General features: G+C 42.9%; 1 protein-coding gene across 2 annotated transcripts in view; it reads right to left on the bottom strand.

Annotated features, from left to right (window-relative positions):
* Positions 1-2,890: 2,890 nt before the first annotated feature.
* The window catches only part of PCNXL2 (pecanex-like 2 (Drosophila)), a 156,814-nt gene continuing 137,208 nt past the window's right edge, over positions 2,891-22,496 (bottom strand). The window contains exons 29-35 of one of the 2 annotated variants that reach the window (XM_014950946.1): positions 15,676-15,820; positions 13,876-14,106; positions 13,269-13,543; positions 12,040-12,224; positions 6,855-7,303; positions 4,603-4,790; positions 2,891-4,047 (exon numbers count right to left, since the gene is read on the bottom strand). In XM_014950946.1, the coding sequence (XP_014806432.1) occupies positions 4,617-4,790; positions 6,855-7,303; positions 12,040-12,224; positions 13,269-13,543; positions 13,876-14,106; positions 15,676-15,820 (1,459 nt within the window). In that variant the 3' untranslated portion in view covers positions 2,891-4,047; positions 4,603-4,616. Of the gene's footprint in view, positions 4,048-4,114; positions 4,791-6,854; positions 7,304-12,039; positions 12,225-13,268; positions 13,544-13,875; positions 14,107-15,675; positions 15,821-22,496 lie in introns of those variants that run through there. The other variant, XM_014950945.1, reaches the window with a different exon arrangement.

Genomic DNA, 22,496 nt, shown 5'->3' with positions numbered 1-22,496 from the left:
ATTAAATACCAGTCCCAATCCAGGGAGTAATCTAAATATGGCAATAATTGGGTAGTTAAAAAAAATACGCATTGATGAGAAGATGATTATTACATGCTGGAGAATTTCACTGGTAATTCTAATCTTCTAAAATGAGCTGCACAAAACTCAGCTCATCTTAACTTAAATTCCTCAGCAAGAGCAGAGAGGTCAGTTGGTGGGTTGCAGCCAACTGCAGATGACATTTCTTGCTTTATTCTAATAAATAGCTTTTAAAAGAAGCTGTGGATGACATTAGAGAGACTCCTAAAAACTGAATAGTTTCAGAATGTAATTCATAGATATTAAGAATACCTGGCCATATTGTTGAGAGGGCCAAAGACTGAGGCTGGTAAGTTCTTTTTTCAATGCAATGAATGCCAGGATTTTCTGTCTCTGGGAATGAGGTGAAACATTTGATGAGAACTCTGGTTCCTTGCAATAGAAGTTAGTGTGACACTTCCAGTGGAGGGAGCAGCAGGCCCTCCAGCATTTGTATTTTGGGATGAACAGAAACAACCTTTGTACATGGCGTCCATCCCTGTTTCCTACTCGCTCGCTGTGGTGGGAAGCAGGGGGGCTGAAGGCAGGCTGAGGGTTTGCCAGCCCGCCTGGGGAATGGGAGCAGGGCACCAGCCTGGGACTGGCTGTGGTAAAATGTTACTAAAAATCTTTTTATCAGATTTTAAGACCACGCTTCACCTTTAGGAGTGTAGCACCTGGCTTTTACTGCGTGATGTAAACAACAGTCTATTAGTGAAAACAAAGTTTAGGAAAACAAAATTGGAGAGGGTGTAAGTATTCCACATTTAATGTGAGGGCTGAAGTACTGTTTGGGCTTATTTTACCATATACTCATTATCCTCCTTCCTGTAGCCTGCTGTACTGTATGTGTTCTTCTCTGGTTATGAGAGCATCCATGGAGCCGATGTGGATAAAATCACTCCTGATGTTTCTTTTCAGCAATGGTGATGTTTTTTGAGGTTAAGCTGGGGGAGCAGATAGGGCCTCCATCTTTTCATCCCTTCTGATGTTTCTATGAAAGAATGTCATGTACCAAATGCTCTTGTGGATTGAGTGCTTGATTTCCTCAAAGGATGCGTCCAGCCTGCTAGTGAGACAGGGGTGTCACTGCTCTCAGGATGTAGAAGCGAGAAGGTTCTGGGCTGGCTGAACGAGCATCAGGAAGGCTTCAGCTCCTGCTGTGGCCTCTGCAGCTCAAGAAGAGCTCAAGCACAGCATCTGAATCTTCAAAACTGACACAAAATGGAACTGCGTATGAAAGTGTTACGTGTTGGTGGTGGCCATCCTTCCTGCATCACAGCTGTGGTAAGAGATCAGACATGTAATGTAGGCAAACTTTGCATTCTGAGCAACTTCAGGGCCTGGTTGTAACAGTGGCATTATGCACTGGGAAACCTGTCACCAGGGCCACAGCCAACTGCCACAACAGTGAGAATTGGGTCTGCTTTTCATTCAGAGCCCAAAACTGCCCAACTAGTGGGGTCCCTGTCACAGGTACCTCCATCTTGCATCTCTGTAGCACCTCATGTGTAAGGTTCTGTATTGAGCTGCTTAGGTCTTTCAGGAATAAGAGTATGGGTAGAGCTGTTATGTGTCCGCAGGCACTGGTGCTGAGAGCAGCATTCCTATGGACTTGGGTGCCTTTTGGTGCTGTGAAAGGCTGTTGTGAGCAGCTCACTGGTGAAATTGGGCCTTGTGTAAAGGTGAGGTACCTATTTGTGGGCTTTGTGTGCATCAGAGCTTTAAATGCATCTTCTGTCATGTCCAGAGTAATCAGGTCTATCTCTACCACATGCAAACATGGGGGGATGTCTAAGATGTGCTTAATCAATACAACCCCATATCTAGTTCCAGGTTTCATTTCTAACCCTCGTGTCTGGTTATTCTGTAGGATTGGCCCATATTTGAAAAACTGCATATAGCAGTAGTCTTATTAATTAACAACAGACTCTGCAAAAATATGAAGAAATGTAATATGGGAGGGTTTGTGCTGTCATCTTCGATTTATTTTTTTGTCTTTGTAAACATTAATGGTCATTCCTCATTTTTTTCAACCCACTATGCTACAGTAACAACTTTAAGGCAAAATGAAAACTGTGTAAGGCTCCTGCTCTGCCCTGCTTGTGTGCTGTGCCTCCACAAGGGAGACAGGACGTGCCTTTGCCAGCAGCTACCCTGTGCAGCAAAAGGCTGGGCTCCGTGTCACACTGCTGTCCACAAGGAGTTGTGCTTCCAGGGGCCGGTGGCCTGAACCAGGTGAGGAGCTGCATTAGCTCAGGGGCTGTGGAGGTGGTAGAGTCTTAGAGAAGACGTAGTGGTGTGGGAAGGTGGTACAGCAGGTACAGCACCTGCCCCTGGAAGGATTTGTGCAGCTGTTTCCCAGTCCGGTTTAGTGTGCCTCAGTTGGATACATACAGTACTTTAGGTTGATCAGGACTGCTGGAGTTATTTATTTTTGATGGAAATTAATTCAAATTTAAGTTAAAGATGTGAAAACCAGAGGCCTAAGTGAGTCTTGCTGAATACGGGAAAGTTTTTAGTGCTGTCTGCAGCAGCTTGTTTGCCCTGCCCCCACGCAAGGCAGGGTTTAGGAAGTGCTGCAGTGGTGGTTTATCTTAGACTGCCATGCAGAAGCCCCCAGGGCAGAAATGGGGCTGGTGGCTGTTAGTAAGGGCTCTCTACGTACCTGTATGGCCTCCATCCTTCATTTGTAATGAAGCACTTGATGAGCAGGGTGGTGGGAAGAGAGGTACTGTCTGCCAGGAATGGTCAGAAGGGAGCAGCTGAATTCAATTTCCTCTTCCACATCCCACCTGGATGCCAGAGGAGACATTAGCAGGGCCTAAACTGCACTGATGCCCATATGGTCTCAGGGGGCTGTACATGAATACTCTGGTTTTGCCCTGGCGACCATGAGCAGAATTTGGCCTAGGTGGTGCTGAGCTTTATAAACAACCAATTCATCAAGATCTGAAGTGAAAGAAAAACAACAGATTTCTCAATTTCATAAGGCAGAAAGCAAGTGAAACCAACTCCAAATAAAAAAGAAAACCCAAAAACTGCTGCCACACAAAACATACTTGGATCATTTTATTTCCACGAGGTGTTATTTAGTCGTACTACTTATAATCTTAAGTGTGGCACAGCAGGAAGCTCAGAACGCAACTGTGTATCGCCTAACGGTAATGAGACTTAGCTACAGCATCTCTTGCTAAATCTTTCTTGTTAATTGGGACAAGACAGCCTGGCTGCACATCATCTTGTGGAGAATTAGAAACAATCTATGGTAGTTACAGTAAAGAGGAACAGCAAGACACTGATAGCTGCAATTTTTTTAAAAAAAAAAAAAAAAAAAAGAATGAGGAGAGCACGCGCATGTGTGTTTAGACTCTATAGTAGAGGATTTGTTGTAGCCTTTTGGCTTCCAAAGTAGTCATGCATTCCTGTAAATCAGTGTGTCTCAAACTTTGTAAAAGCATGGCCTCCCTTTTTGCATCATCTGTCTTTATGCCACTATGAAGTTGGCAGCAGCTCAATTTGTCTGGGGGAGTGAAATCAGAATGCCCTGTAATTACTGGCTACAAGTGTTTATGGACACTGAGCTGTGTCCAGCAATTAAAGGCATTTAGCTGTTCCCTTCCTAAGACAAACATTTCCAGACAAGAATTACAGCCTGCTTTGCGCTCTCCTATCCTTGAGGAGGATTCCCCTGGGCCTTTTACAACTCCCAAGGGGGCTGTTGCCTGGAATTTGAGAAATCCTGCTGTAAACCAAAACCAAACAGGAGCATAAGATAACGCCTAAGAGCAGCTGTTTACGCAAAGCTGCTTTCTTTGCAAATAAGGTGCACCATATGCTTTGAAGGCTTTCCATGCACTGGATACTTCCTTTTCTCACCTTTGCCTTTTGTTAATGTTTGTAGCATGGCTCATTCGCACAGTAGTTCAGTGTGGCTGCATGCAGTGTATCAATCTGTGATGCTGCGCTGCTATTGAGAATTGCCACCTGCATAACATGGTAAAATAAAGAAGAGATTTGCTGTTGGAAAAAAAAAAATTACCAGATTTAGCTCTAATGTTCCAGTACATGTTGTACTGTCCTTTTTACGTATTCATTGCTTCTGTTCAAAGTTGCCTTTTGCTATATATGACATATCAAATGCCAATTAGTTTGCATGCAATCATCAGCTGTTTAGTTGTGGCAGGAAAGAGATGTCTTGTGTGCTTTTCACTGAGTTGAGTTGTATTAATATTCCCACTGTATTCATCTGTGATTCCAGCTGTTCCAGGGGAAGGAACATTAAACAGGTTGTGTTCATTGTTCTAGGATTTACAAGAACCTGAGATGAAGTGGCACTGCATGTTTTTTAGGACATCTTCCAACCCTACCCATGCCAAGGCCTTGCACTGAAGAACATCTGCCCCATTAGTGTTCTTGTGTAGAAGTTAGAAAAATAAACATTTGGAGGTTGCTTGTTACATTTGAAAGAACCTAAACCCTTGTGCAGCTCCCTGCCCTAACTCTGCCTTTATGTAACTCTACGAAGCGCGTGGCCCTTACGCTGGGAACGCTCCTCACTGCTCCTCAGACAGGCTTTGCTGAGAAGCCGTGTCTTCCAGGGCCATATCTTCTTGGCTGGCCCTCCTGCACTCCAGGTTCCGACTCATGAACACGGCATGGGCATGACCTGCCTCACGCGGCCGTCGAGGTTCTGCACCATCGGTTGCTTCACAGGTCTCAGTCAGTTGCTGGAAAGAAAGAAAGAAAAAGTCAAGTGGTTTAGGAAATGTCTAACTACAACTTCAGCTATTTTTTGAAGTGACAGGTGAAAGAAGTTAAAAATGGATTTAGGAATGTCATTCTGTGAAACTGCATGGGATTCTTAACATGCATTATTCACAAGGGACTTCTGAAGAGGTACTTGTCACACTTTGTCTAACGCATAAATTTGGAAAGAAAAGCAGATCAGGAGCTAGAGGTTTAGTACCACAGATGTACATGTATAGAGAGCTGTAAAGCCATTTGGATTGAAAAGGACTTCTGGAGGTTATCCAGCCCAAACCGCTGCTCCAAGCAGGGCTGACTTCTTAGAAGTTAACTGGGGTTGCTCTGGGGCTTGCTTTATGCACCAAATTTTAAATCCAACTTACAAAGAAACCTTTTCATCAAAACTGGAATGCAATTATCAGTCTGAAAGTGTTATACACAGAGTCACCCCATTGTAAGGAGTCCATTAGTATGAAAGCTTTCCAGAACTGGGCTATGTTAACATTTAAATAAAATACTTCCTCCCTACCACTTTCAGATAGGCACCTGCACTCTGAGCAGTGACGTTGGCCAGGACTCGCTCAATCTAAATTTAACCATGTAGTCCTAGTGTATCATCTAGGCTGGCAAGGGTTGGCAGAGAGAGACCAGTGTCCCAGGGGAAGATTTCCTCCTGACAGCTGTGAGGATGGAGTGGATTGTCCTCTCCACTGAGTACAAAGGCCACTTCAGCTCTCTGCTGAGAATTCATGCCCAAATTTCCGATGGCTTACAGTTAGAGAAGGTGAATCCTACCATGAGTACCCAGCATTGCAGAGTGGCTGAGTTCTTGCAAACTAGGCTGTAAACTCTTGGGAGTTGGAATTATGCCTCCTTATCTGATATGTTCAGCTGTGCACATAGAAATATTAATGCTCATTAGAGTAATAAAGCAGGATTAAACCCAGATGAGTAACATTCGGTCAACTTCTATTGAAGTTCATGGCAAAACTCCAGGGAACCGTACCATACATGGTATTTTTAGGTTGAGAGCAAAATACGCACAGGCTAAGGAGCTTTTTTGACTTGGGATTTGGAGAATTCTTTGAAAATTAGGGAAGTTCTACCCAGTTCAGAATGGTAGTAGCAGGAAAGTGTTTTGGACTTTCATATCCACAATTTTCTCATTGCCAATTTGGTTTCCATGTTTATAGGCCAAATGTGAAAGTCAGTCGCAATTATTTTGTCACTCAACTTCTAGTTGCAGTCGCCCTTTATCTCTAATCCATCTTCTCACATTACTGCTCTGTGGAACTGAGGTGAAAGTTTCAAAATTCAGGAAAGCAACTGATGGTAACCAAAGTTAAATAAATATACTTAAGTAGACAATAAAACAGTAACACTACAATGTGCATTGAATTTTCCAGGGCAGATGGGAATAGAACTGGAACCCTACTGGGAAGAGGGCTGGAAGTTCTCTCAGCGTACTGCTTTGCTGTTAGAAAACCCTGAATCACAGGGCACGCAGCTTTCCTTTGGGAATTACTTCCTACAGCTTTCCTTTAACTAACCCTCCCAGCAACAAGGTTTTCAGGTCCTGGATTGGATTTCTGGTCAGAGAGAGGGACAGAACAAGGTTCAGTGGAAACTGTTCCTCTTTGTACAAATAATTAAGTCCTTTGTAAGCAGGCGAGGAGGGAGCTATTTAGTCTGCTTATGAAGGTACTTGTCACCTGGGCCACAGAAAACAGAGATCTAAGCCCTTGATCTGAGTGAAAGGAAGAGCCTTTGCCTCAGTTTGCAATTCCAGGTGCGTGCTTAACAGCTAACAACCAGTTACTTAGAAATACATCACTCCCATACACACACCAATATTAAACAGTCTAATTTTCTTGTGATGCAGCAAAATCCAAAACAAATACCAAAATCCTGATACTGTTTTGGAAGACTACTTTCTGACCAGTGAGATGCAGAAACCAAACAGTGGTGGGGACAGTGGAAGAACCCCCCAGGAGAGCAACAGAAGTAGCTGACACTTAATGGTGCCGTTGCGGCTGCAGCCTTACCCGAGCGGCTTGACTGGCTGCTCTGGCGGATGGACCCATGGCAATGTTCATGCTGCTGGATGACTGGGTGTCACTGGTGTTACCTCCGTCTGCAGCCGAGAGCCCAGAAATCACCAAAGCACTTGAAAAACTTCTCTTGCCGAAGAGGAGGCTGAGAGTTGAGCTGGTGGAAGAAGCCAGGCTGGACCTGAGCATCGCCGCAGCTCGGTCCTGCACAGTCAGCTGCCCAGCACCAGGAGCAGCAGGGGACTGGGAAAACACAGATGTTGCCGAGTTGTGGAATGACAGCTGACTGCTAGAGAGCCTTTGGGCAATTTCGTGGGCAGATGTAGATGTTTGGATGAAAGGCTGGCGGCTTTCTGCAATGGCTCCAGAGTGACTTGAAGCAGGGGGCCTTTGGTTTAAAGCAGTGTGCGCCTGGATGGACTGACTCCTGGGTTTTCTCCTGCCTTTAAAAGAAAGATTAGTATATTAAAGTGTCATCCTGATGAACTCCATGCTATTGACAGTGTCCCATGTGTACATATTACTGTTGGCATATTACTACTGGGTTTATCAGCATAAGAATCCCAAGAATAACAGAAATAACAAATTGCTAAACCCATGAACTGTTCTGTGCTTTCTGCTGAGGGTTCTGGCTTTAAGTCAGAATAGCTCCAGTGGTTCTGCACTGAGCCAGAATGAACTCCATGCTATTGACAGTGTCCCATGTGTACATATTACTGTTGGCATATTACTACTGGGTTTATCAGCATAAGAATCCCAAGAATAACAGAAATAACAAATTGCTAAACCCATGAACTGTTCTGTGCTTTCTGCTGAGGGTTCTGGCTTTAAGGCAGAATAGCTCCAGTGGTTCTGCACTGAGACAGAAGAGAGGAAAATAAAAAGACACCCAAGGAAGGTACATCACAGGCTCACACCTATTCTGCCAATTACATTTTAACCACCCCAGTGAATGCCTGAGCAGTGTGTTGCTGTACCTCCACTCCACTTTGACAACCACACTAAAGTAGGGGATGTTAAATATCCACCTTAAATGGCTTGGTATAAGTCAGTGCAAAAATAAAACAACAAAAAAACCCTGTGAGTTAAAACAATGGCACGTTAAAAAGGAATTATTCCTGCATATGGGGAAAGAGAAACTCAGAATTCAACCATGTGGAAGACTACAGCGTTCAAGCCACAAGACAGTTTTTAAGACTAATATTAAATTATATCTGAGTTCCAAGAGTAATATTGACAGTATATCACAGCCTTAAAAAGATGTGAACACCTCTAGTTAGGGTAGTCTATTGAGGTCTGAATGAGACCCACGTAAGGCTCTTGCCCGATTCTGTGAAGCGTCTGGGTGCAGCCATTGTTGGATACAGAGTAGATGAGAGAAGCTATTCTGACACGTCTAGACAAATTCTATCTCCCTGTACACATACACCCCCATTTTAACGTTTGTATCAACACCTTATGTCATTCAAACAAATAATTTCTGTATTTTTTATGCTTGCATATTTAAATAGGCATAGAATGAAAAATAAATCAACTTACTGGCCTGGGGACCCACCGGGTACCTGGTGGCAGGCAGGCACTCTGCAGATGGCCCCCAGTGGGCTGGCCAGTGCCACAGGCCCCCAGGGAGTCTGCCGTTCCCTGCAGAGGCTCCAGCCCAGGCTCCCACAGCACAGACCCAGGCACAAACGCGCCTGCTCGCCTTTTTTGCTTTCCAGGAAACTCCAGACATGAGCACCAGCTGGCATTTTGGTTTCCCAGCTATGGCTGTAGGGTGGAGAGTTGATGCCAGAAAATCTGTTGAGAGGCATCAACGCGGAAACAAGTTTTGCTGGCAGCCATTTCCAGGTTGTTGGTAATTTTTTTTTCTTTGTTTTTTCCCCAATACCCGAATAATGGAGGTGAGGGAAGCACTGAAACTCCTCCAGATACTGACATTTTGCAGGCATAAAGGAATATAAATCCCACACTGCCTTCTAGAAACATGATTTTTCTGAATTTATGGGAGATCCAGTAACGCAAAATTTCATATCCAAACTATTGATACTATATAGTTGAAATACACTGGTTTTACATCCTCAGACCTGCTTTCCAGAGGCTGGTATCATTAGCCCCATTTTTTCAGGAGCAAAAAGAATTTAGGTAACTTGGCGCAGAGCGAGTCAGGTGACAGAGCTGGGCCACAACCAACTGGAGCTCTTTAGCTGGACTAAAACCTAGTTAGCTTGGCAAGCACCGGGCACTTTCCCATCCCACTTACAATCCATCTCCAGTTCTACTTTTGTACTCCAAACGATAAAAAATAATCATTTTCCCAAGCTGGCCTGCACAGCAGCATCCTCTGCAGTAAGAGCCCCAAGATCTCCACTTGAGAGCAACGGGCCAGATGCAGGTGGCTCCTGTGTGCCACGTCACCGGTGTCCTCGGCCCTTCAGAGGTGACCAACAGGGAGGGCACATGCTTTGAGGGGGGCCAGGCCTGGCTGCCACACGTCTGGCCCCCGCAGGGATTCGGCTTCTTCTCACTCCAGGGTTTTGTTTAAGTGCTTTGGTTTCTACATCTGAGGGTTATTTTAATACGTTACCCCTTTTAAATAAAAAAGAAGGGACTGGAATTGAGAGCAGAGGGGCCGTGGTGTGTTAGTTTGTGCAGGGGCTAATCTGGCCAAACATCTGTTTGTGATTTAAACTGCCAAGCTGACCCCTGTCCAAAAGTATTCTGTATTCATCCCAAAGGCAGTGGTTAGAGCATTGGACAGGAGACCACCCGCGTCTACACATAAATAACTCTGTCCCTGAAAACGCGTAGGAAACAAAGGCTGTTCTATAAACTGCATCGTGAAATAAGGACACTTTGGGGGAGAACCCCACACGTTTCCAATGCTCCCGATTTTGGTCACACTTTTATATAGGGCTTTCATTGCATTTTGCAGACTCTGTGGCACCAGGCTGCAAAATGAAATATGAATTATGAAAACATTAAATGCACTTGATTCATAGATTATGAGTCTGGAAGGGATTGCTGTGATCATCTAGTCTGCTGTGCTAAATAGCATGGGCCATAGAACTTCCTGGAATTAATTCCTGTGTGGTATTACTAATTACTATAATTATTTTTAAGAAATGCATCCAATATCTCCAGTCATGGAGAATCCATCTTAACCCTTAGTCACTTGTTTCACTACTTATTTACTCTCACTGTTAAAAATGTGCACTTGATTTCAAATCTGAACTTGTTTAGCTTTGTTATATCCACATCTCCTCGAATCAGCTGTCTTTGGTCACCTTTTGTTGCCCAGGTAAGTACTTACAGACTATGATAAAAGCATCTTTTACAATACAGACTGTTTGAAAGCTCTTAATCTTTCACTACAGGATGTATTTTCCTGATCTTTGATCCTTTTTTGGCTCTTCTTTGAACTCCTTCCATATTAAAATTGCCCTTCTTAAATGAGGGCAGTAGGACTGTGCGCAGTTGGCCAACAGTGTCCTGAACCCAAGTCAGGTTGACAGACGTGCATTACCCAGGTCACCCTCTCCATTCTGCTTTTTTTATCAACAGGCACAGCATAAGTTCTTTCCCAGTCCTCTGGGTATTGCCTCAGTACTTACTGAAGATCAAACAGAGCTTGCTTTGTAACCAGCTCCCTTAAAAACCTTCTTGAATGAGAGTCATTTGGATTTGCTCAATTAAGCATATAGCTTTGATAGCCCCTCTTTCATGTTCTTTGTAGCTGTTAGGATGGAAGGAACTACTTCATGATCAGATCATAGAAATAGATCATCTGCATTTTTCCCAACACAAACCAGACATTTCTTTCTCATTTCTACATTATTGGCAACTCTGTTTTTCTATATAGTGACGGATGGAGATGGCTGTTTGGATTTCTTTTGCTTTTAATAGTCTTTTAAAATGAACAGCCACAAATCCACTTTTGTCTTTTTGTCCCTAATGATGCTAGCCAGAAACTTCTCCTTGTTTCATTCTCTCTCTTATCAGTGGTCTCTCAGGACTGAATACTCATTTGCATTTGCTATTTTCTACTTCCTTGCATTTGTTGTGCACTTCTTCATTGTACCTCAAAGCCAGCTTGCTTTTCTTAACTAAGTGTGACCTTCTCTCTTGATTGTTGTTTTCCGGGCACCCAATACATTCTTTTAAACAGCTCACAATTAACTTTCATTCTTGAATGGCATGCTCAGGACCATTATTTTACAATTAAATTTACCATTCTGGTTACTGCAGTGTCAAGTTGTGAGTATGCACGTGGGGATTCTTCTAACACTGGGCTCAATGAAAAGCAGCAGTTATTTTATTCTTACAACATGATTTATATTCAGGGCAAGATTTTTTCCAGTCCTGTCCATTATCTGTAATGATAGGTTAAAATGGTCTAACGGGAAACAAACAAGTTTCATACCCCTCTAGTTCTCTGCTTTAATTTATACAGTAATACCACAGCTTGTTGAAGGGTTGAGTTAATTGGCTTTACATTACAAGTCCTGATCCCACAGTGATAGGTCTCACAGTGACCCACTGCCAAACTTCACGTATGTTTCCAATGTGAAGGCCAGTAGTTCTACCTTGTGAGTATGTCTGAAGTGCTTTTGAATCCATAATTTAACAAGAGAAGGGCTCAGCTGTTAGTTGACAGAATGATTGGCAACATTTAATTTTCTCCTGGTAACTGCTGTATAGACAAAAGAAGTTATTTCCTATTTGTTTGTTCTCCACATGCACTGATGAACAGCCAAACCAATTCCTCAAATAAATCGTCATGGTCCTTCCAAGATAATTAAGATTTTTGCAGAGTTTCACTTGTGTTGTTCCAGCCAACAATAAGCACAGGTTCATTGTGGTGTGGGCTCCCTCCCATCTGCATTTCTCATTCTGGCATTGGTGGTGGCACCTCCTAATCTAAAAATTGCACATAAAGGAGTTTGACAGCGGAACCCTTGGTGAATCACATTTGCTTTATACCCTCCCAGTAAATACCTGGAATGGTATCAGGAAGCCATCTCCCACATGTGCTTGGTCAGTAGAAAAGACAAGGCTCGCTCTTTCTAAAATTAGTTTTCCACTGGGTATGAACATGCCCCAAAAGCATCTGCCTACACAGCCCCTCAGGAGAAGACTACAGAAAACAAGTAAACAGAAGACAAGTAAATTGTGCAAATACCTGCACGCTGGTGGACCTCTTGAGATGAAGCTTGTAACTGAGGGGTTCCATCTCTGGTGGGTTGTGAGCTACTGCACTGGCTTGAATTGCCGGTGGAGTTGTTGCTAGACGAGGACCCCCCTCCGCTATCCGCCTCTTCAACGTTCCCCCTCTCATGGTGAGCTGCGTGGCAGTCCTTCCGCATCCTGTTTGTGGGAACACAGGCATGGTCAGCCATTTATTATGCACAAAAATCTTGTTAGATGCCCTCAAATGTATAACTGTGATCTCTCATGGCATTTTATGAGATGACAAAGATGATGATGTGCTAAGTTTACTTGGAACAAAATTGTATACAACACGAACCAACTCTTTCCTTGTCTGTGTTAAGTGGCTTTGGAGCCCTGCAAGACCTTGGTCTCTTTATCTAATGTTACAGTGGTCTCTAAGATCAACTTTGGCATGAGGCAGCAAAGAAAGGGAATGGGTTGGAGGAAAGTTAGTGGGAATGAGTTAGGAAACTAGCATGTTAAACTGCTAGATTTAATGCTAAATCTTGGCATTTTAGCATATGCCTGAGCATTCAAGCTGCCTCCTGTAGTTTCTCCATGGTCCTCTGCCTCTCCTCAGCCAGAGTGCCGACAGGGCAAGGGGAGGGAATGAGACAAGAGTGAGTTACTGCTGCAGGAGAAGTGCATGTAGGAATGAGAGGTGGAATGCCATAGAAACTGATCATGCCCACCCAGGGGAATACCCTCACTATTGTACTGATCATACATACCTAGGGGCCGTCAGGCAGTTTGGACAGGTAGTAAGTACATTTTCAGGTGTGTTTTGGTCAAGAACAATGACTTGGGGATGATCATCTCTACTGCCAAAGCTTTGAGCATAACCCACTAGGACCCACCAACAAATTTACTCATGTTCTGACATGTCACTGAGTTACAGAAAAGATACCCTTATTTACAAGGCATAAACAGTAGAATTGCCTAGAATAAGGGAAACCTCTGTAGTGCTAAGTGATTTGGTAATGAATCTTGTTAAACATGTAGAAAGCTTTACTTAAAAGCCATCAATGAGTTAACGATTTTGCTTTCTGCTATATCTGTAGGGCTATTGTGTTATATTCTGAGTTATTTGCAATTAATTTTTTACTCATAGGTAACAGTATGGAACTACTCTCTTTTTGACAGAAAATACAGTGGAACTGAGACTGCGGGCTATCCGCATAGCCAAAATTTAACACCTACCTTAACCATTTGGATCTGAACCACTTTTTAATGTTGTCCAAACTGACAGGTCCCCCCCAGATGTTCCTCAGTTGGCTGTGCGTCCCAAGGTACGAGGTGGTTAAAGGGGAAACATACATTGGATATCCCAGTGGCTGATCACACGAAGAATTAATTAAGTTCCGCAAGACCTGTTTATTGTTCTGGATGCTTCCTCTCTCCGGGTTACGATTGCGTAAGAAAATCAGTTCCTGCTGCTGCCCAGCCCAAAGACCTCGGACGCATTCCTTGTTGACCTACAGGAAGGTTAAAAACATGTGGATCATGTGAAAACGTTTGATACTAAAGATGCAGAACTATGCAATCTAGGTAGAACAGCGGTAGCTGTGTGTGCAAACACCTCATGTTTGCATCAACAGATTTTACAAACTTTTTAGCTACTGGAATGTTATTTCAGATACAGAAACATATCGGTCCAAAAGGGAAGTCAACTGAGGTGCTCTTTTAACCTCCAGTCCCTCCTCCAATAACTACAACCAACCTCTCCTTTTGGCCAGATTACTCAGAAATACTACGAGCTGTCACAGCCCTAAATTACTGCAACATTAGAAAAAGATTGTCTATGTACCTTGATAACCTTGAAGCTCAGGTAGCTTTTGTGGAGCATGATAACTTTATATTCATCTGCTCCTTCATCTACCACGTGTCTCAGCGTTAGCAGCTCCTCTCTGTTGGAGAGCACAGCGCTGCGCCAGGCTGGGTCCCCTTCGTGGCAAATCACAACCTTCTCTTCAAAAGATTGGATGGCTTCATACAGGACTGCTGGGTCCTCATACTCATCCGGGCAGGTGAACTGGTCCTGGCAGTACAGGGAAAAGTATTGAAAAGGTCAGGTATGTTTGTGAAAACACAAAAACAATTAACAATAAACAAAATCCTGTTTTTCAGACAGTTACCAGCTGACCCCCCAAGCAACTTGCCATGTGATACAGTGTCTTTGGGGAGGCAGAACAATTCATTTAACAGTAATGTAGAAAGGTACGATTTTTGGTTTGTTGTAACCTGTTCTGATCTCATGTCTCCACTGGAGAAAGACCCTTGGAGAAGGCCAGCTTATCCACTTTCTTTTTATAAAGTGGGAAACCATGGAAGGCAGAGCTTTTGGGTAAGCTGGAGGGAGATCAGAATCATCTGGGGCATTCCACAGTTTCTTGTGGAAAGCTTTATTTTTATTCACAAAAACCCACCAGTAAAAGCACAGACTGGGAATCCATCAGCAGATATCACAATATTGTGTTACTCCTTCGGCTGTCACGCAGCAACGCGGCCAGCGATAACATTCATAAAATTATTGTGTCAAATTCTCAGATACTAATTCACAGCAGTTCCACTTCAGTTACATTCAGAGCAATTATAAATATCATGCATGATAAAAGCTTATGATACTAAATCATAATGTGCCAGAGCAAGAACAAAATCAACTCCAAGCTATACAGGGGGTTGACCTGAAGAAATTGGAGCAACTTCAATGGAGGTGTGCCAGATTTTTACAACTGAAAACAGAATGGGGTCAGAAACAGCCTGACATAAACAAACAAACAGCCGTGACACTAACCCTTCAAACCACTCTGTCTCAGCTGTGTCTTTTAAAATACATGTATTTCTATTCACAAAAAAAATTTATAAATTAACAGTGAAACTGGTCCCATCAATGTATTTCTTTTCAATTTAGAAACCATCTTTATAGTATCCACGGAAGTAAAACATGACATGACTATTAGTTTCATTTTGATGAAAAAAGCAGGGTCAAGCTCTCTAATGTTTCAAATGGGCAGCAAAGGGGGCACAGAAAGATCAAGTGAATGCAAAATAAATGCCAAGCTTTTCCATTTTGGTTAAGGAAGTTTCTCAAGAGAACAAGTTCTCCATTTCCCTCTCCTCTTCCCCCCCCCCCCCCCCCCCCCTTCTCTTTCTCTCTCTCTAGGCTAGAAATGTCATTAGGCATCTATTCTTAGATCCCTATTTAATCTGGTGATGCTTAAGTAGTCTTTAAAGCATCCTCTGTTCATATATGTTAAGTGAAGTCATTTTCAGACACACCGATTTGCGAGCTAAGAGCTACTTATCCATCGCTACCCTGGAGCAAACAGGGCATTAGGATACTAAAAACAAACTGAACCAAAATGAACTCATCTCCATAACTGAAATTCTTATATCGCTTGTTAAGCTCTCTCAATATCTCACCTCTGCTTCATCTGGAAGCAGAAAGGCCCCTCTTTTTTCACTGCTACTCAGAAACAGAGATTACCAGAAATCTCTCTGCCCCCCCCCCCCCCTCCTTTGGACAATTTCTAAGGTTTCCTGTGTTTGTTTAAGAAAACAGATGCAGTAGTAAAAGTTAAAAATCAAAATTTAAAAAAGACCCTACCTGGTGTAGCTTCAGAGACATTCGGATTGCCGGGGCGACAACCTTATGCAGTAGATCCATGTCTGCAAAGACCCACTCATCTTTTGCTGCTATCCGAAAGTCTCCTTTGAACAGCGCGTGGAGCCCATACAGAAAAGAGTCCAAGCTGCAAGAGAAAGGTGCCAGTCACTCCCACAACTCATTCCTGTCTTGACGAGGTTTTCCAAAAGGTTTTACCGCACCGGCCACGAAACAAGCGTGGCTGCTGGAACAGAAGATGTCCTAAGGATGGGTGGCTGGGTCACAGGGTGCCTCAGGGTGCTGCTTCTCTGTGGCTGTGACAGAAATGCCAGGTCAGAAGTGGCAGCTGCTCTGCAACCCCGTGCAGGTAACAGAAGCTGCCCCCTCATTGGAAAGCTTAGTGATTGGCCCTGTTACTCTTAGCAGTTCTCCTTGCAAGGTAAAAATAAATAAAATAAAATAAATCTATAAAGTATCTGCAGCAAATCTGAGACTTTTGTCATGAAACTCAAACCCAGATGTGATCGTTAAACCCGATGTACCAAGAAGAACACTAAGTTTCAGGAACCATTCAGTGAACCGGGTGAGAGCATGAACCGAACGGCAGGTATTTCACACTAAACAATCAGCCCTAAAGCAAATATTCACCGAGCTGCTTTTTTCTAACCTACAAAACTCGGTGTAACCGGTTCTGCCTGACCTTGGACCATGGTTTGCCTGGACCTGAGATTTAAGCACGAGGTAAAAGGTACAAAATCGAGTAGTTAGGAAATGGTAGCACGAGAGCTTTGTGAAGGGAAACAACCAGCCTCCTCTCCAGCCTGAGCCCCGAATCACAAGCTTCCCCCAACAGCACCACAGCCACTGGCATAATGCTGATGGACTGCTGTCCTAACCCTGCTCTGAAGAAGAGATCTCAAAATTGAGGAACACAGAACCATCTGTTAAAAACAGGCATCTCTTGCAAACCCACAGGACATGGTCTCAGCTACCTGCCAAGATTTTACTCACAACAGTTGATTTTTGCAGATTGTAAAGACTCCGAGGAGAAGCTGCATTAAGATGTTAGCAGTTTTCATTACTGCTCAGGCTTTCTCCAGAGAACGCATAATCTTTCCACATAATCGAGCTTTCTTAATTATTTTAGGAAAAGAAAAAAAGTCTTTTAAATTTTTTCCTTCCTCAGAGAGAGAGAGAAGAGAGACTGGGAGACTGCTTGGCCTGTCTTCAGCTCAGACACATTCTAATTTTGCCCTTGGTGGGTAGCATGTTTTAGAAATTAAAATGGAAAGATATATATGTTGTTACCAGAAGAACAGCTGGATACCGATTTTCTCCGCGAAAGCACCGTGTAATACAAATCAACTAATCAGTGGGACGACCAAGGCCAGTGGGGGGAGGCAGGGCTGCTGTCGCTGCTGGGAACACGAGGAGTACAGGGAAGCTCTTGTGAATTCTTAACTGCTTTGCATTTATTAGTACTAAGTTAGGTATTAAAACACGCCTGTGTGAGACTGGCGCTAACACTCAGATCCTCGAAACATTCAAGCACTGACTTCAATGGGAGTTATGGGTCTTCAAGGAGAGGGTCCTGATCCCCACTGACTTTCAATCAACCATCTCCACAGTTTAGAAAATGATAATATATCCAAGTCCTGCTTAATAGCTAGGAAAGCACCAGAATAAACCAGTTGGGGGGAGGAGGAGGGGGAAATGGTGGGTGCAGCCAGTGTGGTGAAATACATGACTATCGCCTCCTTTGAAATGGCTCAAAATCAGTAAGGGTCTTGTCACTTGCCCACCCACTTGACAATATCCAGCATAAACAGCTGAACCCTTGCCTGGAAAAGACACTTCTGTATCTAAATATTCTTCCCAGGATGAAACTGTAAAACCTACCCTGAACCCTGCAGCTAATGATGATCTGTAGCATAGTTTTCCCCCACGTAACACCCCCTGTATTTGCTCTGAAAAGCTGGCTGGGATGAAGGGAGGAGTGGGCAGGAGAGAGAACTGGTTTTTACATCATTAGAGGCTCCCAGAGCCAAAGCTGAACACCAGAGCAGACAAAGAGTTTGCATTCACATCAAAGTGCCTTATAGGCATCAGCACATGCTAAACAGGCTGCTGCCAACAGCAGTATCTGCTGGAAGCACGGCCAGGCCTAGGACAGCTCTGCAAAGCGCAGCGGAGCATCCGCAGAGGGAGCGGAGGGAAGCACGGCCAGCTCTCCCCGTGCCTGGTTAGGGAAGACTCACCCATTGCTCAGCTCTCCGCATAATAAGTTCTCTAACCAGCGTTTTTTAAGAACAAAAATGACTGCTGCAAGGAGCAAAGCAGCGGTTGGCAGTAGTTGTGAGAGTCAATTATTTTATGTAACGTATTTTCCACCGGAGAGGTCTGGAGGAGATTGCTGTATTCACAAAACCGTGGACATCTTTTATTCTCCTGCCAATCGTAATGGGGCTTTGGGGTACATTCTGCCTCCAACGTGACACTATCTCACGCCATTACTTCTCTGACACGCAGCCCTTAATCCACATAAGATACAGCTGCTGTTATTCTGCCCATTGTTCTGCTCTCTCCCGAAGACGCTAATGAGATTATAAGGAAGCTGTAAAGCCAACAGCTTTGATCTCAGGCCTGACTCAAGGTTGTTGCTGCTTTCTTGGCCCGGTTTTAACCTACTTCAATTAGTAATCTGCTGTAGTTATAGGCTCATTCAAAATATTTCAAAAACTAGTTAAGGTAAATTAACATGCCAAAGAAATGGTATTCACGAGGAAGAGACACAACTACTATTTCTGGCAACATTTCTAACCCTCTGAGCTAAGAACCCGAAAGGCTGCTGTCACCACTGCGAGCTATTTTAGAAGAAGACTGGTAGGTGTGTGGGAACCGTCGGCCCCTCGAACGTGCAGAAAGGAAGGGATTAAGTAGCACCACAAATCCCAGGGGGAGGGCAACAGAGCCAAAGCAAACACTCCCTCCTCCTGCGCTCCTCACGGTGCTCCAACAGCTGAAACTAAAAGCGTTTGATGCAAGACTCCAAACAGGGATGAAGACTAATGAGCTGGTGAATATATCTGTGTGTATTTTGCACGCCAAAACCCTTCCTCTGTCTGCAGTTTATAGACCTTTCCCAATGTTAACTGTAGATTTATTTAAGGAATAAAGAAGCATGCCTGCCTGTGAGCTGGTAATGACCTGAATGTCGTAGCTCACCTGAATGAAATATTTTCAATGCCAGCCCTTCTGAATTTGATATTTTAGATGATAGTGGCTGTAAGCCTTAGCTCTTAGGTCAAACATTTCTCCCCTGCTTCTGCTCAGCTCTGGCAGACGTAGAGCTGCACTGGCTGATTGGACTCCCACTCCCAATGCAGCATCACTGGCAGCACTGGGGCACTATGTCCCGCGCCCTCCACCTCTGTCCCCTCAGATGCTGGGAAGGGCAATGTGGTGGCCAGAAGGGATGGAGCAAGTGGTACCAGCTGCTTCCCCAGGCTTCAGTGTGAGCAATGGTTCCTCCAGCCAGAGCCGTTCCTTGGAGTGACCCTCTGTCCACGCTGAGTGATAACACCCAGAAGGAGCAGAGGGGACCTGAGCATTCAGGCTTGGTAGTGTTGGAAGTATCTGATGAGAGATGCTTTATTAAGAGATTTTTATATTTTTCCAAATTTGAACATATACTAAACGTTTCTTTATTGGTAGGTCTAGTGGCTGAATAGGATTGTTAAGTAATTTTTTACAAATGCACACCTAAACATATCACTCATATTTGAATAAATGAATGGTAATGTCATGTCATTCTTCAAATTGCATTTTGTGCAGGATGCCTCCTAATGACAGTTTAAAAGAGCAAGTGATTTGCATAGCAATGTTCTGTCTTCTTAATGAATGCATTTATTGTGTAATCTAGTGTTAATGTTGGGTTGCTACTGACATTTACATGAACAGGTACACTGAATAATTATTTACATACATTATATAAGAGCATTTAAAATCTTGGTGACATTTACTGATTAATAGATTAGACAAAATCATGTGTAAATGACTGCAAATTGATAGTTTACATACACAATGTAAACTCAAATCTCAATTCTGTAGTGCACAGCTCAGTGTAGCATTACCTTTGCATTACTAGTTCTGTGCTAGGCTTAGACCCGAGAAAGTCTCCTACTACCTGCACAGTTACCCCTGAGGGCAAACCATGGACCAGATTCTTGGCTAGTTTGCTCATGTTGGACATACCTGAAACACTTCACAGAAATAAGCATGAAGAGGAGAAGACTACAATGCCTATCTGGCCATTACATCTCAAACTCATCACGAAGCCTCTAGCAATGTTGTACACAAGATGCTTCGCAGTCAGAATTAATAGAAAGTCCTGAGATTTAAGTCCAAGGTGATTTCTCAGTGCCTACCAGAGTAATCTAAGTAACCTAGGATTTTGCTAGTCCAGCATTCAAGTGTTAGGAGCTAACAGGGTTCCTAACAGTGTGTTAGGAACCCTAATCTCTTACAAAGCGAGTCAGCTCCCAACAACCCTACAAGCAGTACATCTCCTTCGTGCACACGCTGGTGGTGGGACTGCCTGTTCTGACACCATCTCTGCAGAAAACTAAAAACCTCTTCAGCACCAGTAGGCTCCAAAAGGTCTCCAAAATATCATGATACCTCTTCAAGGAAAAGGACTGTGAAACATCACCTAAGGAACAATTCCTCCAGCTGCTGAGGACCTTCAGTACTACTCCTCCATCTGACTGACTGCAGACCTGTATCAGCCTGAGAGCTCGGATCAGCAATAAAGCTCTAAGTCTCACTCCATAGGAACTGCTGTATCTCCATCAAACACAGGGAGAGGGGAGGGAGACCTGCCTGCAGCACCTAAAGTTCATCCTCAGGAACATCTCCTCCTGGCCTCAGCAGCGTTCCATGCTCTGTTCCACAGTCTCCTTCCCCCCGGCATGCCATATGACTATTCCTATTGGAGTCTCACTGACTTACTGCTTCTTTGTGTTTAAATAAGTTGTGAAGATTTGTGTGAAGCAGCAAAGACAGTCAGTGTGGTAAGAACTGCCCTCTGTGCTGAAGTGAATGTATTTGGGGGATTTTTGTTGATAGAGGTCTTGATGTCAAGGGGCCGCATACTCACCTTGTTCCTTCGTTAATAATGTCTCCTAAATTGCTGTTGTGAATTAAAATAAATATGTATAAATATAGAAATTCTTTAAGACAAAACCAAACAAATTTCACCAAGCTAAAGTCATGTTTTGTAGCTGTAGCAATTTATAACTTGGATTGTGCTACTCAGATACATATTTTTTTCCCCAAAAAATGTGACAGTTGAAAAGTTATTTATCCAGGTGCGTAAGTGACACAGTTTTTCACAGTGAAACTTTTCTAGGGAAAGCTTTTGTGAAGTAGCACTGAAAAAGATACTGACAGAAGCTTCCACTTAATCCCTCTTATGTCACAAAATACATTTAAAAAATACAATGATTTAATACTGCCCTGGAGCACTTTCTTAATAAAAAGAAAATCAGTACTTAAAGATACAGGATTATACAGAACGGATTCAGAAAAACAGGGATAGAGCTGTGTGGTGCATGTGACTACTGCATTTTTTCCCCTTCTATAGACTTTTTCTCCCCAAGAAGAATATTTGTATGGAGCATCCACTCACCAAAAGAGAGAAACTAATGTGGTTCATTGGTAATTTTCCAGATTTTAAAATGACTCCTGCAATTATTATTCAAATCTTTAAATAAGACTTTGAAAATAATTACTCTCAACATTCATACTTCCCATGATAAGCTTTGGAAAGGCTCTGATAATATTATCTCTTTCCATTAGTTACTGACCATGTAAGCCAATAAAAATAGGTGACATTGTTATTGTATCTGTACTAGTGCCAAATGCAATGAGGATTTTAAGATCATATGGAAAGTACATGACATTTTTAGGAAGCTTTTGTGATATTTTTAGATGCATTTCTAATATCGCTGTGACATACCTTTTGCAGCCCCAGATCAAATTCACTTTAATCTTTTCTCCAAAAAAAAAAAAAAAAATCACAAATGCACATCAACTTTTCTATCACGTTCCCAAACTCTAAATTTGGATTATAAAAAAAACAGTGCAATTTTAGAAATGTCAATGACTTACTAAATATCACACTAATTCGAATGCATAGAAATGAAGGGAAAGGAAACTCAACCCAGAAGAAAACTACTTCAGGAAGTGAATGTGCAAAGACTAGTAGAAAAGAGATGACAAAAGCCACTTTAGAAATCAGGAAGAAGCAGCACACCAAGAAATAAGGTGTGTGGGCCATGAGCATTTTGTGTGGCTGACAGAGAGGAAGACATAAAAACAGATGTTACAAATGACTCAGCACATAACGGAGCTAGAATGAATATTTAAAGGGCTGTTTTATCTTAGAAAATGCATTCAAAATTGCACATGCTGTCTTTGTTTGCTTGTTAGTATGACAAATCCTCTCTAAGGACTGTGTTGAGAGAGGGCTTTATTCACAGTTTTGTGCCAATACAGCAAGGTCACTTAGAGACTGTGTATTTACTTATCTTCTCCACTGTTACTAAACTCTTGTCAACACAGAGAGTTCAAATACATCTAATAAAAATCCTTTAATCTTTTCTCAAAAAAAAAAAAAAAAATCACAAATGCACATCAACTTTTCTATCACGTTCCCAAACTCTAAATTTGGATTATAAAAAAAACAGTGCAATTTTAGAAATGTCAATGACTTACTAAATATCACACTAATTCGAATGCATAGAAATGAAGGGAAAGGA

Source organism: Calidris pugnax, unplaced genomic scaffold (genome assembly GCF_001431845.1).
Source record: "Calidris pugnax isolate Ruff unplaced genomic scaffold, ASM143184v1 scaffold24, whole genome shotgun sequence".
Lineage (NCBI taxonomy): Eukaryota > Metazoa > Chordata > Aves > Charadriiformes > Scolopacidae > Calidris > Calidris pugnax.
This window is presented reverse-complemented; position numbering and strand designations above follow the sequence as displayed.